The 23092-nt window shown below is 41.0% G+C and overlaps 1 protein-coding gene across 1 annotated transcript in view; it reads right to left on the bottom strand.

Annotated features, from left to right (window-relative positions):
- Positions 1 to 23092, bottom strand: part of celf4 (CUGBP, Elav-like family member 4) — an 88039-nt gene that overhangs the window by 12204 nt on the left and 52743 nt on the right. The window contains exons 3-4 of the mRNA XM_067587947.1: positions 8547 to 8595; positions 588 to 716 (exon numbers count right to left, since the gene is read on the bottom strand). Of these exons, the coding sequence (XP_067444048.1) occupies positions 588 to 716; positions 8547 to 8595 (178 nt within the window). The remainder of the gene's footprint in view (positions 1 to 587; positions 717 to 8546; positions 8596 to 23092) is intronic.

The following is a 23092-nucleotide window of genomic DNA, read 5'->3' as shown; positions in this document are numbered from 1 at the left end:
CAAGTTCCCAGTAATTATTGAGCTAAAGCCCACTTAGCCGAGTAAGCTGGCTGATGAGGCCTTGTTAATGGAGCTTCACGGAGGAATCAGAATGATCAAGCCCACTGTAATCATCAGGCTTAGTTATCATCGGGCCACATTGATTGGCTGCTAAGCTCGCTGATGAACTTCATGCAGTGAACTTGTGTAGCACTCTGACTACATTTTGAAAGGACATTTTTCTGGCATGACATGAAGCCCAGTGGTTAATAAGGAGGTTGACTTAAGTTTTTTTCTCTTTATCAGAGTGATGTAGGTTGACTCATAAGGTTAATAGGGTTCATCTGTAAAGAGTCGGTGGTTTATATCTCTCATCCCTGTGGACAAAGCTTTACGATGGCATTTACTGTTGAAATTTACAGAATCTACAATATTCTTATGTAACCACTCATCTGATGATTGTGAAATAACCCCCTTTGACTCCACTCAACATGGAGTGGTTAAGGAGAACTTTGCAAAGTCACCAACTTTGAAAGGCCAAATCATTTTTGTGCAGTAGCCTGTGAAAAACTCTGCTGGCTCAAAGTCACAAACAGCTATAAACTCACCTTTGCTGTTTCCATCGGGACCTCTGAGGATGGTGCATTCCTCGATGCTGCCGAAGGACTCGAAAAGGCGCCGCACGTCATCTTCTGACTGTTGCTTGTTGAGCATGCCCACAAAAAGCTTTCTGTCTTCTAAAAGGAAAAGGAATAGGTCACCATCAGAGGATCAGAGATGCCTTTTGATATACACGCTTTGTTCCCTGAAATAGCAGTATTTATGTTCAGCAGTGAGAAGTTTTGTTATATCATGAAATGCAACAAATCTCGTAATGCAAATTATGCAAGATGACGTGTTATTCACCCATTTATTCATGTTACAAACACATCTTTAGATCTCAGCAAAGCAGCACTCATCAGATTTTTTTTCCCTTTTTGGTCACTCACCAACAAACTGAACATCGCATACATATTTGACATATTATAACCTTATAAAGTTGATCCGGATAGACATCTAATGAATGCAAGTCCAACATTCACTCTCCTTTAAGCTCTGTTTTGGTCTCCTCAGAAAACTGTTTAGCTGCTAAATGCTTCATTATGTTCACATGCTAGTCACTCACTTCTTCTCTCTGCTGTTTGGTGCTGAGCAGATAGTGTACAGTGGGATCATTTCAACTGAGAACAGCTTCTTGCTGCGTCTGGAAATGTAGTTGATGAGACTGACCCAAATTGTAAAGTTGTGGGCTGTAAAACCAAAACAAACAGCTGAAATCTGCTAAAATGCTCCGTAAGGCTGCGAAGAACTGTGAGTTTGGTGACTGTTAACTGTTAACACATAGCCACTTGATCCCTATATAAAGTAATGATTGCATAGCAATTATAACAACAGAATAACCATAACAATACATGTACACCCATACATGTAAAATTTGTTAAATCTAGTGGCACTAATGATGCAGTCCTCGCTCATTTCATTATTAGATGGTGCTTGCTAAACAATGTCTGTAGTACAATGTGTAGTTTAAACTGAGTTACTGTGTCCCAGAGGATGTTTTCACAAGTCTGCGTTAGAGAGCAGTTTTTGAATATTTGATTTGGAATTTCTTATCTAATGAGCTGTGTTTCCATTACAAATTTGTAGGGAATTTTTACCTAGGACTGAGAAAAACAAAATCATTTTCTGTGCAGTCTCTGTCCTTATAGGAACACAAGAGTGGCATGATGCCTGCATGGGTCACAGATCATCATAGTACAGCATGGCAAAGTTGCCTGATGGTAACATCATGGTGCGCCTTCATATCATATTTAATAGTGCTTGCTTGGCCTGTGTCTGCAATAAATGTGTGTTAGTGCATAGTTAGTGACAAAAATATTTTTACTGGCTAATTATTTACAATTAGCTTTCAACCCGTTTGTCTTAACATTTTTGATAAGAGGCTAATATGAAACTAGTCTTCTTGACAGTAGTGAGTCGGTGTTGTGATTGTGTGTAGCATCTTGCTCCATACTGTCTGAACTGTGCCTGTGATGATGCCAAAACCAATCAACGTGAAGCAATCTTCTTTCTGTTTTAGGCAACTCTTTCCTGCTGTACTGTTAGCAAGTATAATGCTTTTTGTGCCAAAGTGCACATGTGAACCAGAGAATGAATAGATGTTAATAGTCCTGCTCATTTGTTTATGGCAGCCAGACACACCTGTACTTTCACCAACCCACCAATCTTTGTGCACAGCGTTATGTGTTTTGCATTTCTCCCAATTTATAGTAGCCAGAGCTCCCTGCACTGCTGTCTTTGTTACTGCTAACACCACTGTTGGCTTGGAAACGCTGTAGCTAGCCACATGGCTCCTCACATACACATGAAGTCACCAGCTGCTTCTATTTCTCCAACAGCAACAAGCTTATCAGTGGACATTAAGTTTACGCTATTCCAACCCAAATCTCGCTGTACTCCACACAGATATCCTGACTAGCTAGTCGCTAGCGCAGTGTTAAGGACCCAATCCCTCACTGGATTACCCACTACATGAACACTGCTGAATTAGTTAGGTGGAGTGCCGAGCCAAATTGGAAGTACCACCAGATGGGACTGAATGGTCTGTGTGGTGGCGGTGCTTTTTACCCCGTGCAAAATACACTTGAGTTGGTTGGATTTGAGAGTCTACAACATGTCATACTAGAAGTGTAGTATAGCTATAATTAAAGGTAGCGTCAATTATTCTGGAGAGAGATTGTTGATATTTGAACTAAACACCCAAACAAATACACCCCTCCCTTCGCGCCCCTTCAGAAGTTCCGCCCCCCAAATTCATGGACGCGTATTGCCATGGCAACGTCCAAAAGAGAAATCAGCTGTAGAGTAATTTCTGTTCCTCTCACACGTTATCAAAAGCAGGAAAAAAAATTAGTCTCATGTGAGCACAAGAGTCCATCCACACTCTCCGCCTCTCTGCAGCCTCCCCACTTCTCACTCGACCTGCGTTCAGTGTCTCTGTCCATAGAGGCAGCCGTCTGTCAGCTGCAGCTCCTGGAGAGCTGAGAGGACAGCGGCTGGACAAACTGCCTTCACCAGACTGACTGACAGCAGAAATTTACTGAACCAAGTTGGCTCCACGGGAAGAAATCGACAGTGTTTGTATTTATTGATTTATTAATATGGTTAATAAGTTGAAAACACATAAACAGCAGGATATTTATATGTGGTTTAAACAGCTGCCTGCCTACCATTCAGTGGGTGCTGGAGATGGCAGACTGTCATGTCCTCACACAGACAGCTGCTTTGATGACTTCCCCCTGTCTTGTGCACGAGCATGAATGCCCCCTGTTGCTCATTGGCTGGTGTAGTGTTGTGTTGCTCGGTCTTTTATTTATTTCCCATTTATGAACACCAGATTTTTTTTTCAGCTCACACACAGAATGGACAACTAGCGGACTGTGAGAAGATATTTGCTGAATTTGACAAAAAGTGTATTGAACAATCTTTCTCCAGAATCACTGACTCTACCTTTAAGTATTTCTAAACATGGGAGATGAACAAAATTATCTCTCCACTTAACTTTAGGCATTGTAAATGTTAAAGACACATTTATTTTCATAGAACATACTAAGTATGATATAAGATATAATGTGGGATATGATATCTAATGTAAACTAACATCAGCTTGTGTGCCAATCCATGGGTCTGGCTTGTCACACCATCAGCCAATTATTACACATCAATCATTTAAAACTCCTACCTGTATGTAAGGAATTGTGCCTGTCACAGGTATTAAATAAGACAGATGTGACAGTGTGCCTTTCCTCGGGTCAAGACATGATTAAACTGTAACTGAAGTCTCAGGTAAGGCCACAGAAAGTCTTTCCAGGGGGCTACATTTACATAAAGCCACACATTTTGTTAGTATGATTAAATGTGCATCACAGACAGGATGCCAGTGCCTGTTCCACAATAATGAGACAGCAAGTTGCACTGTGAAACGAATAAATATATTATAAAAAATAACAAGTAATACGCAAGGTTAAGGTTATGCTGAATCCAGTAAACAGCTACATAAATGTGAGGTTGGAGGAGAGGATAACCTGTTGTTACACTGAAGGCATGGTACACATTTTTGTGCAGCTTTCTGGACCGGGTTAAATCAAGAAAAAACATCCAGACATATGGCACCAATTTATAATATTTGTTGGTTCTCATTTATAAACACATAGCAACCACTATTTTGCACATGGCAACGACTGTCTTTTTCTATCTTGGGGGAATAATTTAAGAACATTTACTGAAAAGTCTCTGAAAGCAGCACATAAGCCTAAACTAAATGTCTTTTTCAAAAGTTTCTGCAAACAAACTTTTGCTCTCAAAATGAATCAGAGGATGATATAATCAGATAAAAATTATACATGTATTGGCATTAATACAATATAGGCAGACTGAGGTCCAGGATTGGTTCATTAGTGTCAGCACATGACACTGTGATTGAGTCACAGAATAAGTGTTTGAGGGAAATCGTGAGGCAGACGGTGAAAGCGTGTTAGGGCACAACAGTAGCAGATGTGTCGGTGTGCAAGGCAGTCTGTTTTTACGTTACGCAGAATCGGAGCTTTGTGGAAATGGATGTATATGTTGGGAAATTAATGAGCCTCGGTGCAATTGCCTCTGAATACGCTCTGCAAATTAACGTGTGTGTAGGTGTGTGTGTGTGTGTGTGTGTGTGTGTGCCTGCGTGCTTAGGGTCCGTTCCCCACTGCCTGTGCCTGACAGGGTGTCCTTGCCGAGTCAACAAGACTAATCTGCGCTCTGGCCTTGCACCGGGGAGTGGGGGTGTGGGTGGAGGGGGGGTGTTTACAAGAGTGGAGCGCACATCAGGGGTAGAGGACACACACATACCCATACACACACACACGCACGCACGAACGAACGAACGCATTCACGCACAAATCTTGAAATGTTTGCCGCCCCACCTTCTCACACACACAGACAGTACACACCTCATTGGTGGCCAAAGCCTACAGTTCCCCAGGGAAGACACCAATAAACATTACATCTTTCTTTGGGAAAGGACTGTTAACAAACACTCACACGCACATGCACACACACTTATATTCACACACTCATATTCAGCTAGAGAGCAAATCAATATACACCAAGAAGACTTAGAGTCTCAACAACGATGCAAAGCTCTCTAAAACACACAGACAGCATATGACAATGACTCTCCCTGATTTCCCTCTAGGGCAGGAGTGTTACTAAGTATTACCAAGGAATCATAAAACGTATTTGTATCTCATCTCATTACTTATTTTTGCTGCACTTATAGTATGTTTGTTTTCTTTACGGCTTTATCAATTGCACCTTTTAACTGTTCCTTTGTCCTTAACATTATGAATCAGTCAGTGATGGAAAGTAATGAAGTATATTTACTCAAGTGTTACTTGAGTATTTCCATTGTATGCTACTTTATACAAATACTCTTCTGCATTTCATATGGAAATATTGTACTTTTGACTCCATTACATTTATTTGACATTAGTTACTAGTTGCTTTTCAGATCAAGAATTTACATTAAAAAAAACATATAAACTTATAAAAAAGATTAAAGCAGCGGCTCCAACTCCTTACAAAAAGCAGTGCTTATTTGGAGCCCCTTTTGTAATGTTTCAGATGTCTATGAGTTACACCAAAGAGTGATTTCCTCTCTAAACTTATCAGATGGTTTTATTCAAATGAATGTTCAAGACCCAAAGAGGTGAAATTATCCAAATTCACAGTAGAGCAAAACTGATATTTGATTGATTTTTTTCTTATTTCCAACTTCTTTAATCATTTCACGACCCGTCAGATTTATTTTGTGACCCACAGAAGGGAGCCAACTATTAATGTTGGAATCCACTGGACTTAAGTGCCTAACTGTATATAAAACATTTAAAAGTAGAGCGACCTCGGCCAGCTACGACAGTAAAATGCTGCTTTTATTGATGCATCAGTATTAGGAGTCTAATATATAATGAAATATCACTCACAGGGACATTTATCTGCAGAACAAGTACTTTTACTTTGATACTACATTTTGCTGATTAAAGGTCACCTATTATGCAAAATTCACTTTTTCATGCCTTTTCAGCATAAATATATATCCACGGTGTGTCTACAGACCCCCAAACTATGAGAAAAGAACATCCTCTCTTCTCCTGCTCCATCTTTCAGTAAATGTATGTTTTGGCTCTCTTTATGACATCATAAAGGGATCTGTTTAACATAGACCTCCCCCCAGCAGGCTGACAGTCCCCAACCACTGAAACCTACTGAATCAAAGTTTTGTTGTTTGCTTCAAGAACCAATACAACAGTCTTTATGTCCTCCCAGCATCTGAGGAAGTGAACACCTGTTGGATTCACTATATTTTTGATGGAAGTGTCCCTACAACGACTGGAAAACAGTTGTACTTTATGTGTTTGTGATAGATCGATACTGGCTGTCCGTGACCCGACCTCAAACTTGGAGCTGCAAGTTTTGCCATGTTTTATGCTGTTTTACTGTTTATTTAGCAGGTTAGCCTGCTGAACTTGGTGTTAGCATGTTGCATGGCTAATATGGCTAGCAATGTTGGACTACTGTTGAGTGACAGTCAAGAGAAAGTGTGTGATCGTTAAGCCTCATTTGAAGCCAACTAGATAACAACAGTAGCAGGTTGGATAGTGGTAACTGTTTTGTCATGTTGCTTTTTGTGGAACTTTATACTCCAGTGCTAGCCCAGCTAGCTTTGTTGTTACACATTAGGTGTTATGTTTTGCTGCTGTAACGTTATGTAAATGTACAGATGATAGACATGCCATGAAGGTAATGATACACATGTGAAAAAGAAATGTTCAAACCGCAGGAATTCCTTTGCTTGGCAACGTTGTGTAACTTGGATTAGCACCCAGCAGCTACTTGCTCAGTCCATAAAGCTGTAGTGGCCTGCTACTGTATGTAAAGTGTTTGTAATGTCAAGCCGAGGCTAATATGTCCATTCTGGTCCACAGATACACTTAGCATTACTGTAATACAAGTATTAGTGAAGCTACTGCAGCTCCGTTGCAGTTGCAGTATGAATATGAATACTGTTAACAGTGTTGCAGTCATATAATCTCACATTGTATCGCGGCTGGAAAGTCAAACAGTTCCTGAGTGGGGCGTGGGGAGCAGCGGCTCATTTGCATAGACGCAGAAACAGCCCATGGAGAACAGGACTGAAACAGAGGGGTATAGAGACATGCTAGAATGCATAATCTCAGTGGTATTTTCAGCAAAGAAACCTCAAAGACATGTTTTGGGGACCTCAGAGACCCATATTAACTTATTGAAAAGGAGTATAATATGTGACCTTTAAGTAAAGAATCTGAATACTTTTTCAACCACTGCTATTAGAAATGACAGTACAATGTCTAACGTTGAATTACAAAGAAAATCTAAGGGATAGAGACAGACAAAGAAATAGATACAAATAATCTTGCAAAAATAGGAGTGTGGAGAATAGATGAGGTGGGTAGAAGTGGGCTGAGGACAAACAGTATCTACAGAGGCAGACAGACCCCAAAAACAGACAAAGGTATGGACGTCCTGCATTGCCCTCACTTTGCTTCCTCACGCTCAGTGCTCACCTCTCTTCCCTCCCACTCCATCAATCATACTCAGAGAGCCACCAAACTAAATAGAAGAGGATGTCGCACAATCTCTCTTCCTTTCCGTTTTTAGTTTTTTTTCTTTACGGGCTATAACCTCTTTCTCAGCCCTTCTGCTTCTGCTTATCAACCTTCAAGTCCTTGCATGCTCTTCTTTTTTTTTTGCCTCCTTCTCTCCCTCTGTCTTGTGGCTGAAGAAATGCTCTGGTGCCAATTATATTAAAAACTACAAACTTTGAAAGACTCCGGCCAAAAACGGTCAAACTGCATCAATCTTCTCTTGTACAGTCCATTGATTGATGTCAGGAGCAGGTCACTACATGTCTAGACATAGAAGATGTGCTTTAAGCTGTCGCAGCTGTCAATACAGCGCGACGCACACAAAATACCAGACTAGACATCTACTTTCATTTGTCGTTTGAATTGGCGGCATGTTCGGTTGGTACGAACTTATGACATTAGTCAAATAGGATTTGCTAAGTGCCGAGAATGTTATTAAAGGTGTGTGACAAAAAGAAGTGACCTGTTTTCCCCTCAAGCATGACAAGACACGCGTGTTAGTGTGTATGTCCGTGCATGTGCATGCATCAGTGCATATGATGAAACTCCAAGAAAGGAGCTAGAGGCCATGCTGGCCAACGCTGGCGAGGAGGAACGCTGTTTACATAATGTGTTCTGAATACTGGAGGGTCCGGCCAGGCCGCACTGTCAGCCTGCGTCGGGGTACAGGGCATCGTGTAATGGGACAGATAATGGTGAGGCTGATACGCACAGGCAGTATGTTTGTAGGGCTAGAACAAAGGGAGAAAGAGGAAGGTAGCAAGGAAGAAGGGGGGGAGGAAAGGAAGGAAGAGAATACAGTACCTCCTCGACTCTCACTGTCTGCTGGCTTCACTTGGATAGGTCTGTTCATCTGTTACACAGAGAAAGAGAAGCGAAGAGAGGAAAGCCAGACAAATAATAGAGAAAGAAGAGAAAAAAAGAAGAAAACAAGAGACAAAGAAACCGGTTAGCATCATGTAACGGCACATGCTTTTACTCCTCCCTTCCCAAAAATAACTTTTTTTAGGATCACTCAGCCAAATTGCTGGTAAAGTGTATTGAAAATCTCCAAAGCTGTAGCACTTACAGCCACTGGGGGGATAGCTGGTTGGGAATATTGGTTGGAAATATTGTTTGATCTGAGATGAAAGGGGAAAGAAGGGTTGGAAAGGGGGATAGGCAAAGGGGTGAAGGGAATGATAGAAAGAGGGATGGCAGGAGGATGGTAGAGAGGTAACTCAGCAGCAGAGCTACTGTGACTGTGTTTCATCTCTGTGTCTGCCTCTGGATGCTCATGTGCTATCATGATGTGATTTAAGTGGACTTTGTGTATTCAGATATATTGTTGTGGATGTACACACACACACACACACACACACACACACAGACATACAGCAAACACATACCATGTACACATAGTAGGAATATAGTATGTATGGATTTTCAAACTCTTAAGCCTAACTACAAAATGTTCTTGCACAATTTCCTCTTAGCCTCGCCTCACACACAAGCTTGTACATACAAGTGCAACCCCCCCCCCCCAAACACACACACACACACACACACACACACACACACACACACACACACACACACTGTCTGTCCCCCAGTGAGACCTTTCCACAGTGTGTCCGCTGAGGCCCTCCTTTCATTTCACTCCTGCCTGTCAAACCTTTCCTCTCCGCCTCGCCACCCTGCTAAACGCTCGCCGCCAATCAATTTTTAATAATGCCAATCGCCACGCTGCCAGGAGTAATGGAGGGAAGGAAGGGAGGTTCGAGAGGAGAGGAGAAGATGGAGAAAAAGGAGGATGAAAGGGGAGGAGGGAAAGGTCAAGGTTCTGTGTGATGCAGCATCAGTGTTTTGTTAAATGTCATTAAATCTTTTCTTTTGAGTTTGCTGATACAGTCATCATATTAATGAATCGGCCAGCATTCAGATGATTCACCAAAGGCAAAGCCTTTGAGCGCGAGGACACAATGTCATGATGCAAACGCAATTAATGCTCGGACCTTCACCCTTTCCTTCTCGTCTCCTCCCTCTCTTTGACAGCCAAGAGAACCCTACTAATGTTTTTAATGTACTGTGATGCATTATTTATCAGACTGGCTGTTGATATGGAAAAAGGGAGGCGAGGGGATAAAGAAAATGGGGAATGGATAGAAAAAAAGGAGGACTTAAAATGAGTAAAAGAGAGAAATAAGGATGTGAATAAAAAAAGTGTTTGATAGGAAAGACTGTGATCATAAGAAGGGTGAAACCAAACAGGGTGAGAAGGAAGAGAAACTAATTGAAAACAGTAAAAAAAAAGAAAAAAGAAAAAAGAGGGGGTGTTTGAAAGGAGAGAAATGTGGTTATAAAAAAAGGAAGTGTGGGAGGAAAGAGGAGAGACAGAGGGAGGAATGAGGAGAGAGGACATAGGGGGAGATGAGGACATAGATCAGAGTATGGGACAAGGTCAGCCCAATGCTCCCACGGGGCCTATAAGCCTGCATACATATGAACGCTTTTACTGTGACCCATACAAATGGTCTGGCCTCAATCTGACCTAATTGTGTTCCACCTCCACTGGTTTTATATGCAAGCATTGGTCTTAACCTGCACAGTATATGCCAGCGCTGACCCTCTGAGGAATGTTTAATTTTCACAGTTTTCATTTCACTCTGCATTGAGATTTTACTGTAACACTTTTTTTCATTTATGAACTAAAACTTGAAGCTAATTTTTATTAAATCTGTAATTCTTGATTTTGTTTAAACATCTGTAATCCAATGAAGCGACTTCACAGGTTAATCAGTACATTTCTTCATTCGTCATTGCTGGTTGAGCAGCAACACGCAGTGTGTCTGCTCATAAATTTTTACATTCACTTCAAAATAATGTTAAGTGGTTAAACTATTATTTTCTTTTGTCACTGAAAGCTGAGTGGAGTTTCATGGGCTTTCTATCAGTGGTTTCCATTATCCCGGCCCCATAAACTGCTTCAAGGTCAGTTTTATCATCCTGCTCATAATAGGGTGAGTTAGCACCAGCCCACTGGACAACTGATCCCAAAACAGTTGTTAAAACCAGACGCTGACTAGCACGGATAGCTCCCCTAGGATGTCTGTGGTGGTGCTGTGGCCAAAGCCAGATGGCAGCATTGAGCAGCAGAACCAATACAATACACAGACTAAACAACAAGCTCACTTTAGTCTAATGCCGGCATGAGGGGAAAAAAAAAACATCTACATTTACACAAAAAGAGACTGAGATGCAGATATACATGCACAAACATGTTCTCACACACATACACAAGTATGTAAGCTTACACGACTAGACACACATGCTTATACACATTAGCCTGGCACATACACAAACATGTAAAATCACAAATAGGCCTATGCATCCAATCATGCATGGAAGCCTACAACGGGATACATATGAACACACACACACACACACACACACAGAATAGACACTATGTAAATGTATCCTTGTGAGTCAACATGTGCAGTAAATTGGCTCATCTCTCAGTGTGCACACCTAATACCTTGCATGTAGTGTGCTTTTTTTCTCCTCAGCCTTGTAAATGCGTCGGCCTATTCATCCACGCATATGCCTTTAAAAACACTAGCGAGTGCACACATGGACACACACTTACACACATACACACACACACACACACACACACACATATACACATACACACACAGGCTAAGCTCCATTGTTGCTGAAAGTCCACCTCAGCAGCCTTGTGTTCGAGTGGCCTTGGTGTGCCACATGATCGACAGCTCAAAAAGAACTGCAGCTACACAAATGCACGGGCGTGCGCGCGCACACACACACACACACACACACACACACACACACACACACACACACTTGCTACACTCCTCTGTTGATTATGTAACTCAATGACAGCGCTCTGCTTCAGTGCTGCCATAGATTCCCTGCTAACTAGAAGCTGAGGGAATACATGGTCTGCATGCAGTCTGTGCTGTACCAAACTGGTGAGTCATTCTTCTGAATCAGTCTAGTACGACCTGAATGTCTAGCGAGGCCCACAAGATTAGCTGAAAACAGTGTGGGACTATAGTTTGCTATATTGGATTCTACCTTGAAATGGGACAAAATTGGAGTCCTTGATCTGAGTTTTGCTGCTTACTGTATTGATTCCACCGTGTGCAAACCACAAAAAATGAAGTTACAAAAACAATATTACGATGACAACTGTATGGGATTTCTATCCGCTGAATATCTGTAGAGTACCTTGTTATGTCAAATGTGCTTCAAATACAGTCTATTACCAGTTGCTCAAGACAGTGCAAGCATCCACACACGAGCCACACACACAGACTAATGCATGCGCGCACAGCTACAGCAACACACAACACTGACAAGGACACAGGCGTGCACAGTCACTCACACTCCCATCATTGTCTGTGAAAAAGAATATTGAAAGTATGCTTTACGAAACTCGGGAGAGGAGGTAGGATTTTCTCATTTTCACCCTTGTCTGGCAGATGTGTCTTTGAGAGAGAGAGTGGAGCAGTGCAGGCCAGGTCATTTCATTATCACAGTGAGAAAGCACTCCATGAAACTCTCCCAGGGAAGCAAGGAAGGCTGCCTTCATAATATTCCTCCTCTACTATTGTCAAAACTTGCTCTATTTTACATTCTACAGCTGAGGGCTTTTTTTCTTTTACATTCCGGTCACTTTCATTCGGTCTCAGTCCCATTTGAATGTTGAATGTTTTTTTGTGCTCTCTGTTCTTACATATATTTACTGATTCTTGAGAGTACTCTATATGATCGCAAGTATCTGAAAAGAAAGCAGTTCCCGGTGTTGAGATGCTCTGCAGGAGCAAATACCACTGGGTCTAAGTGTAACCAAATGCCTTTTCATGTCAAATGAAGCACTGGCACACGACCTGGACCTGCTTTCCAAAGTATCTCAGCATGCATAACACTCATCTTGGGATGGAAACATGCCAGTGGAAACATTAGCTGAACAAATATGGTTATAACCCTGAGATGCTTTTGGGAAACTGGGCCCTTGTACTGAGGAGGAAAAACCCCTCAGTGAGAAAATTAGCTGGAAAACCTAGAAACATTTAGCAGCTATGTAATAAATTTCACCAGTGGTCACAGAGAGGACAGTGTATTTTAAAAGAATTGATAGAATACCCCCCACATTTACATCAAAGCGCCTACACAACATCTCAAATTTTCATTTTATTTACTTTTGCAACCTCTTGAGTCACAGCAGTTTGTTTTTTTTTACAGCATCTTTTGCAAAAGGGCAGCTCACACCCTTCCACCACTATCACCACTGCAGATTGCAGAGAGAAGTGCCATAATGTGACTAATGGAGCTGGAATCAGCTTGTGCGAGGAGGAAAGTTATTTTTCCCATGGCGCAAGATGTGTTCATCATGGAGCCAAATTCAGGTCAGTCAGTCAAATAGCATCGCCTCACCTCCTAGTCAGTGATCCTCTTTGCAAGTGCACAGGCTAATCTAGGTAGCAAATGTTTTTTCCTGCCAATAAACCACCCAGCAGACAGAGCCAGCGAAGCAGTCGTTGTATATAACATCAAGGTTGGGAATTAACTAGATTTATCCAATGCTAATGGCATGCTTGCTCATGTCCTATTCAGTGGTGCTGAATAGGACATGAGGTGCAGGTAAAAATATGTTTCTGTGACTGCAGTTCCTAATATATGTGTGACATCAAGTATTTTTACTCATGAATATCTTATTTATAACTATGTGGAGCAAGTAGCTTTTTTTTGTTCATTAGGTTTGGAATCTTTCTTATTTTATGCTGTTGTTATACAGTATGTGTCCTATATGTAGTGATGACTGCTGGCAAAACCAGATTAAGCTAGGAAAGTAGTTTCATTTTACAGCATGAAAATGCAAATGAAACATTTTAACAAACAGGCTGATACAAAAACAAAAAAAAACAAAGTGAAACGTTCAAGATGAAAACAAGGTGAGTAAGACAGTCCTCTACCTGTTTGGCCTCTAGGTTTAATTTAGTATGAGTTAGATGAAATTCTTGAGAAGAAAATTCACAACTCTGGTTTTATTTGTCATACAGATAGAAAGTAACAACAATGCTGACAATTTAATATTACCCTGATTAGGGCAAACATGTTATACCCCATAAAATGCTGTCTATAATCCTTTATTAATTGTTTGTGTCTTCTTGTAAATTCGGCAGTGAAATAATACATCAAGTTTTGTGATTTCAAAAATAATCTTCAAAATATTGCCATTGTTCACTGCTTGTTTATTGCCTCCCTAACAGTGACCTCTCCACTGCGTTTTTCAGTCATTGTCAGACAAAAGTCTCTTGCTGACAAACAACAGCTACTATAGCCTACAAGCCCCAGAAATACCCAGAATGCTGTGTGATGCGATGTTGACTCCCAAGCCCTGTTTGACAAGAACATTCAGATTAGCCTGTAGCCGAGTTGATGAATGGTTAAATCCCACTTGGATTCCCATCAGGTTTCATCTCAACAAACGTCTACACATCTCAGTCAGTAGTTTTCCTCTTCTCTTCCCCCTGTAGTTCTTCATCCTGACATATGGCCCAACACCAAACCTCTCTTTTGATGTTAAAGTGAAACATGTTGCGTAGAGATCAATGTCTGTGTGTGAGGGTAAGACGACTATAAAGCAAAACATCCCAATCTCTTTCCTTTTGTTTCATTCTCACTTCCTTTATCCCCCTCTCATCTTTACAGACAAACAGAGTTGGGCAATCTTTTTCACGTCAGATCAAGGATGAAAAGAGTGTTTTCTGACAATGGGACGGCCTGGCCCAGTTGTTTGGGCAAGGATTGAGTGGCATATTGCAGTCCGCCTGAGTGGACGGGAGCTAGATAAACACTAAAAAAAAAAAAAAACACATCCAGATGAATTATGAATTGGTGCAGACTGTGCTTTTTTTTGGCTGTTACACCGCAGCACTGAGGTGGCTGGTAGTACAACAACGTGGCTGCAGTGTGCATTATGAGACATTGGCCCTCATTTATCAATATTTCCTTATGTTCAAAATGTTGCAAGATGATGAAGCACCACAGCAAACTTACTCCCAGCAATAAACATGCATGCAAAATCTTATAAGGACTTGTTACACACTCATTTGCTGCTGAAATGGCTTTGATGATGGAGATTTAAAAGATTTCTGCACATTTTTTTGTGTATTCGCATTGATAAGAAAGAAACCATACATACCAAAAGTAGCACACAAGGCTGCAAGGTGACCAAAACAGAAATACATGCCCACACACTCTCTGGCTTTCAGTTTTCTCGAGCCTTTCAGATTGTGGGTGCAGTTTTTACTCTCGCAAAAAAAAAAATAACTGCACTGAAATGACATTTGGTGGCTGATTTATTTGAACGGTGGAAGTAGTATGTTAAATTACCCCCCCCCCCCAACAAATATCACCAAAGCAATGCAAATTCATTATGAGGTGCTTTCCCTATCCTCACCCTGAGATCCCTCTCAGAGTAACGTGCGTGAATGAAAAACGCAGTCGCCATCCTTCCTCGGCCTGCTTCTATATGCTGCTGCTCGCTCTGTGGTGCTGCTTGTCCCAGCAGTGTCCACTGAGATCACTACGTCTCCACAAAGGCAGATGAAAGGGAAACACACAGAGATCACAAAAGGAGGCAAGCCTCTCTGTCCGACCCTCTGATCATTGCTGATTCCTTCATCAACATGGCTTTTACACGCCGCTCAAGCATACACAGAACATGAAAACGGAGAATGATAGACAGGCGTAAACACAGCACACGCAGACATTAGAGGAAGATTCATTTTTAAGGATGGAAGCTCCATGACCTTGGGAACAATATGTGTGTCAGAATACTCTCTAAGATGTGGTTGGAAGCTTAAAAAAAAATAGTAAGTGAACCTTTGCGTTGAGATTATTTTGTCACACAGATTCCTCCTGGTTTGCCATCTGAAGACCATTTCTTTTGCATGCTAACTACCTCCGGAAATACCTTCTCCAACTTTCTGAAGACCTGTTGTCAAAAAACTAGTTACAAAACACATTTTAAAAGCTGCAAGTTATCACACACCTCCACTCCTCCTCCACTCCTTTCTCTTTTGCCTGCAGTTGGTTGAGAACAGCAATGCTTTTCTCACATCCATTGTTTGATCCATTTCACACCAGCCCACCTCTTCTTTATCTCCTCCTGTTTTCTCCTTCTCTCACTGGCAAGCCGCCTGAACACTCGTGCTAGTGGGACGGCTTTTCGAGCAGTTTTGAATGAGAGGTTAAAATGCAAATGTAGTGCTCTTTCTGTTTTCCTTTCTATTCTTGTTCCACATCTTATTATTTTTTCCCTTGTTCTTCTTCCTCCCTCTGCCTCTGTACAAACTTGTTGTCGAATGGAGTAAATGAGTGTGCGTGTGAAAACTATTTTTTCACAGCAACTTAATGCATAAAACAGTGTTTTCCCCCCCGTTTCCCTCCATCTTTACAGTGCTCTACCTGGATAAGAATCAATGTAGAATGAGAGTAGACAGGGTTTACGCTTCCCACGAACACTTTAATAGGAATCGACAGTTGAGAATTCTGTTGTCACACTGTAACTGGATAGAAAAAGCACATCATCTGCACCCCCAAATGATTTTACCCTGTCAAAACCTGTTATAACTTCACACTTGCCTGTGACATGCACTTGTACGTACACTACAGCCTCACACACACCACAGGTGCAAATGAGACGCACACACACAGATGCATACGCGATCTAAACCAGATGTAATATATATTTACTTTTTCTCACATATGCACATTAATACATATACATATTCCATTTTGAGAGTGTACAAATGTTTAAGCTTGTTGCTTTTGACACAAAACATCACGGCTGACTCTGGAAATTCCTTTCCAAGCCCTGAACACAGATCGATTATCACACCACAGCTTGATCCATTACAAAAAGAGGCATTGCTAATAGAGGACAGTGCTGGGGTGAGAATCAAACGCACACACAAACAACACAACCTCTTGCGATAGTTACATAATTAGATGTACAGCACCTTGGCAATCAACAAGTTTGATGTTGCCATGGGGACTATAGCTTTGACTATAAAAAGAAAGGATCTATATGTGGAGGCGGCTGAGGGCGGAGGTGCAGAGTGAGGCAGCGAGAGAAAGAAAGAGAAGACACGGAGAACAAAAAAGTGTGAGAAAATTGGTGTGAGAGAAGTGAAGGTGTCGCTGAGGGGCTGATCAGCTCTCAGTTTCTGTGCGAGCGTGCGTCGGTGTGCATAGTGCACCTGCATGTGTGTGATTAGAAGTGTTCAGTTTGTGTACCTAAGTGTGCGTGTGTATGTATGTGTGCTACTGTGTATGTAAGCTTGCAGGGGAGGAAAAAAAAACCAAAAAAAAAACGACAAGGACAAAATGTGATAGAGTTGGTTAGTAAGTGAGAGGAAGAGAAAGAAAAAAGAAAAAGCTAACTAGAGAAAGTGTAGAGGACAATTTTCAGCCTCTCTCGCCCTCTCCCTCTAAGCTTACTGCATTGCCTGGGCTTTGCAGCATATAGTGAAGATTAGACCAGACGAGAAAGCCATAAATTCTACTTTTCTCTTTCCAGAGGTGAACATAAATCATGGCTGGTACTGGCGTGCCATCACTGGGTTTTTGCTTTTCACTTATCTAATGAAGAAAAAAAAAAAAAAGAAAAACAAGTTCAAAAGCTGTCATATTCTGAACCGGGGCAGACTGCTTTCACTTTTATCCCCCCACAACTTTTGTCCTCTTCTTCAGCCTTCGCTGCGGTACAGAGACGATGAGTGGGTTTCCCATAATTGCTGCGGGAGTATTCATGAGCTGCATATCGCTGGACTGTGTGTGCGAGTGTGTGTGTGCGTATGAGAAGAAGAAGAGAGTGAGAGCTGACTTGAAAGGCCTGTGAATATGAAAGATACCTTACAGCATATGCAAATGTAAATATAGACACAAATAGCAGCATGGGCAAACACACTATAAATGCACTCAGTGAGGAGCCCACATGCTTTCTTGCACGCGCACACACACATACACACACACACACATGCACATATAAACACACTCTTGTTTCATGAGGTTAGGAGGTGAGGAGATGGTGTTGTAATGAGCTGTCAGTCACAATAGGTCACAATAGGCTGCTCAAAATAGGTTGTATCAGAAAAAAGCAGTGAGTCACATTAATGAAAAAGACAGATTTAAATGTATATAAAAAAAGAAGTTACAGAGCTACAGTAAAAACAAATCAAAGTACATCTTCAACAAGCTTGCTAACATTCTTTTTCTCTGCCTTGATATACTTTGATTTGTGCAAGTCCTCGTTTCGCTGAATCTCTATAATGGAGCTAAAATGGAGGGTGCAAAGTTAATACGACTCATAGAGTCAGAATAGCCACATTTATGTGAAATGCATCCAGTTGAAATAAACTGGAATATTTCTTTAAGCCAGTTTTTAAACCTAAAAGTGACCTTTGTCAAAACAGTCTCCATGGTGGATAAATCTGAAAATGGCGGTCTTGCCTTTTAGTGTGGTCGGGGAAAACTGAGCTCTTGGAAAATGATAATGTATGGCCGGCTTAGATGCAACCTGGGGCTGTGTAGCAGTAAAGTTTGGAAGACAAGTTGCTGTTACTCAAATTAATCTAAATAAAATCTCAATGTTGTCATTTACCTTTTTTTTTTTGCCAGATGACCCTGTGATCATGCGATGCCTTAGTGCAGCAGTGTCTTAAAAGGTAGTATTTGTGAGCCACGATCAAATCACTATTTAATGCTTGTTCAGTATACAAACACAATGTGACATCATTCAGCAAAGCATTTGCATCTACATTCCTGGTAGATTATTTAGTAACATGAAATGCATATATATACTATATATATAAGTAATCTACGAGGAATTTAGATGCAGGTGCCTTGCTGGATGACGTCACATTGTGTTCCAGCAAAAGTTGAACCAGGTTCCACTTTTCTGCCGTACAACCCATCGTTTTTTTTGACCAGAGGCCTCTGTGTTGGCACAGCGGTCCCATTCAGATGAATGAGGAGGCTGCGTTTTTTCATGAAAAGCTAATGTTGTTCTGATCATAGTCTTAGTGTGGGGTTTGAGTGGAAACAGAGAGGCATGAGGGACATTACGGAAGAGTGAGAGTGATGCAAACATAAAGAAAGAGAGAGTGAGAGGGAAGTAGCACAGAGGTGTCAAGCATGTCTGTAATGGCCAACTAAAACCCTGCAAGGGCTATTATGCAAAACATAACCTCTATACCCCTCTACTCTCTCCAAACTCTGCTTTACCCTGAAATTACAGGAGGGTATGAGGAGATCTAGACAGATAGATGAGAGATGAACACTTCTCTCCTCCACACACACACTTGCGCACACATGCACACACTCTTGCTTGCATATTTCCATCAAATAATCACTAATTCCACACTCCCTGGCTGATTAAATATAAAAAAGGCAGGCAGGGAGGAAGACGAGAGAAAGAGATGAGTGGCGGGAACTGAGGAACACAGCAGATTGAGGGAGAGGAGAGGAGTAAGAGTGGAAGAGGAGGAGGAGTAAGAAGGAAGTGATACAGTCAAATCTGCCTGTTAGGCTCCGCCAAAGAAACAACAGGGAGTTTTTCAGTAAGAAAGCTCTATTGGCTCCCAGCTAGAGCCCAGGTGGGCGATGTGAATGTTCTCTCACTCCCACACACTTAAGAGTCAAAAATATGCACATGCACGTGATTGAGTACAGTATACACGCACACATGCGAGCATTGATATTTGCACATACCAGCCTGCCTACGCTCACACACCATGTCAACAACAAAACAGAAAGGAAAAGTGTGTCCTCTTAGTCAAGGACGCAACAGCTAAAATGTCAATCTATCTCTCATCTTTGTCTTTTATTACTCTCATTCATTCTTATATTCACACTGATGGCTTTAGCTATTCAGTGGTCTGTGATAATGTCAAAAGCTTGCTACCTCTGCAATGCCATTTGAAAAAAAAAAGGCAAAAGAAGAAAGATGAAGAAAAATTGAAAGAAAAATACATTTTAACTCTAATAGAATGTAGATAGATCGCATATCTTTGTCTTTTTGTCTCTCTTCATTTATTTCTGTGTCAAGTGCCAGCCCCTTTGTGTCTTTCCTCCTGCAAAAACTGAAGGTTTAGCTAAAATTAAGAGGAGCAGACTTGAGAAACTAAGTGTGTGAGAGAGTTTTAAGTAGGGATGGGCATTTTAAATAATTTCAGTATTTGAGTACTTGCATTTAATTATTATAAAGTACTTGAGTACTCACACAAAAAAAAATTGTAAGAATAGGGTCTGAAATGAACACCCAAGCAAAAATGTGGGTATGCAAGTGTAATGTTACATAGCTTGCACTGCACATTCATTTCATTTACTTTGTTGAAATACTTCCAAACATTATGCCTGGTCACCATTCTGCCTGTAATGTTAGATTGAGTGATTCCTGACTGAAAACACTGAACATTCTTTTTACTTAAAAAAACATGATCTGCAGCTGCGCAGATCTATCGTTTTTTCTACTATATATGGATCTTAACAGATATTCATAAATGGCAGTTACATCACTGCATCCCGTCCAAAAAATGTAATTTATGTCAATTTATGTTTATATATATATAGTAAGGATGTGCAGAGGGCCCAGTAGTTGTATTTGTATCTATATTTGTTGAGGCAGAAAAATTATTTGTATTTGTATTCATATTTACATTCCAATAAAACAGAGAGAGGCTTAAAAATCCTGTTTTTGTTTTTATTACGCTTTTAATTTTAGAAAATTAAAGTGTTACAATAAGTGTTGAATAAACTACCTTATGAAGGAGGTCCCCACACCGGGTCTTGAACTGGAGTCTCCCAGATCACAGACAACTGCGCTGACTACTGAGCTAAAACTTTACTCATTGCCTCATTGTAGACAGACCTTTACCTATTTATACACCCATAACACAGAGACAGCGCACTGTGTAACATGTAGGGAGGAACTTCAAAGGCGATTCTTGCTTTGCACTTTTCATTTATTGCCTATTTTTTACAACCTAACTGTGTCAGTAGCTCAGCTTTATCTCTGGGGAACACCCCCAACTCCGGGAGCGATGTCCAAATAAGGAAATGTGCGTCATGTAGCTGACAGACATAACAGTGGAGCACAGGAGAGAGACTGAGATAGCGATGTAACCGATCTGCATGCTGGTATTTGACATGTTTTTTTTTTCTTCCCGAAAACAAATAATTTGAAAAATATCTGTACAAAATAAATATTTGTAAAAAACCCACTTTGCCGAATAACATATTTGTATTCGGGCACACCCCTAATATATAGTATAATACGTTGAACGAATACTGACGTCTAAATCGAGTACTCGAGTACTCATGGCCATCCCAACTTTTAAAGTAGCAGCAACAGAGCAGCACCAAGTTAATTCCAGGTGGAAGTTGGGGGGGGTGGGGGGATAAAATTTCATTATTAATGGAGGAAAAGTTCTTTCAAATTGAAGTATCTCCAGCTGCCTATCCTTTCAACCAATGGGAGCCCAGAAAGACCAGAATAAAGAAGTGGAAAGGAGCAGTGAGGAAGGTGACAGGGTAACCTTATACAGGAAATTATTTAGATTCCTTTTGGCCATGTTCTGGTCTATTTTGATATTATCTGTTTTCTTACTTTTGCTTTGGGGTGGCTGTGGCTCAAGAGGTAGAGCGGGTTATCCACTAATCGGAAGATCGACAGTGTAATTCCTGGCACCTCCACTCCGCATGTTGTAGTGTCCTTGGGCATTATACTGAACCCAAAATTGCTCTCAAATTGTGAATATGTCTGTAAATGGTTAGATCCTTCTAATCTGATCTGATGCCTTGCATGGCAGCCCATGCCATCAGTCTATGAATGTGTGTGTGAATGGGTGAATGTGGCTTGTAGTGTAAAAGCACTTTGAGTGGTCAGAAGACTAGAAAGGTCCTTTATAAGTGCAGTCTATTTACCATTTACCATTTTGTATGCTGTCAAGCCAATGGGTCAAACTGTTTTTGGTCTTTGAGGCCAGTATGAGTGGACATGTAACCAGGAAGCTTTAAAATGTCCATGTACCACATGGTTTCTCATCAGTGAGTTAATTTAACCATTCCCCCACTGTGCGGCATCACAGGTTTTTTTTGTTTTGAGCAGAGGAGCTTCTGCTCACATGCGATGCTCCCTTGGTATTAATTTTAGTCCTATGCTTTGATGTAGCCCTATTGTGCCGGAATGGTGCCAAAACAGAAGTTTTTCATATTTATCTCATCTTGTGAAGCAGACTCTCTTTACATCTGGCACTAAATGATTCAAATTAACTGTTTTACAGACTGAGCTTAACCACACAAAAGTGTGTGTGTAAATGCACCCAAGATGCACTGGAGCAGGTAATCCAATATACCAAACCACTTCAGAGATGCATTTGGCTGTAATGATGCAACAGTGTAAATCCACCATGGTTTCAAATTCTAATACAACTACATATTATATAGTAACGTCATTGAAAGTGAGGTGTTTTCAATTTTTTGGGGTCTGTCAAATATTTTGTATAAGTGCTTTGTGGTTAAAAAGATCTAGATTGTCAGTAGCTTCCACCACTGATATGAACAATAATTGCTTGCTATATGAGACATAAGACAATTTTGGAATTAATAAAAAGTGCATGCATCATTACAACTTTCTAAATGTTTGAGTAATTTTGCACTTTCTGTGAAAGAAATATATCAGGCTGAATATGTATTCCTGCATTGTCCTGCAGGGAGAGAGCAGATCGATTCAGTTTGTGTCACTGAGATGCATTTTAATGAAATGTAGAATAATATCTCTATATCAAGGAGACACACATTACAACCCATTGCATGCCTCAGGTGTGAGCACTGAAATAAAGAGTTACATCTACAACACAATCAGGGACCACTTCCAATTGTCAGACCTCCACCTTTAACATCCAACCTCTCTGAAAACTTCCCTTGGGATATCCCATATGCCAGGGGTAATGTTTTACGTTGTATGAGCTAAAGTTGAAGCGCTTATGCAACTCTGCAGTAGAGCAGCCTTTATTTTCATTACCTGTCAGGATAGGTATTATGTCATTCTCATGACAGCGCTGGCCTCTTTAGGCTGAGTGCATCCATCTGTGTTACTATATATCTGACTGTAATATCTTGTTGGCCGTTGGCCAACTGAATCTTGGTCTGCAAGGGTTGCTACTGTATCTCACTGTATCTCTCCTGCTCTCTCCTCTACCCTCTCCACCCCCACGGACCTAAAAATATTCGACATGGTGATAGGATAGCAGATGCTCCAGCCAACTTTTTAC

The sequence above is a fragment of the Thunnus thynnus genome, chromosome 4, assembly GCF_963924715.1.
Source record: "Thunnus thynnus chromosome 4, fThuThy2.1, whole genome shotgun sequence".
Lineage (NCBI taxonomy): Eukaryota > Metazoa > Chordata > Actinopteri > Scombriformes > Scombridae > Thunnus > Thunnus thynnus.
Note: the sequence above shows the minus strand (reverse complement) of the source record. Positions and strands in the feature narration are given on the sequence as shown.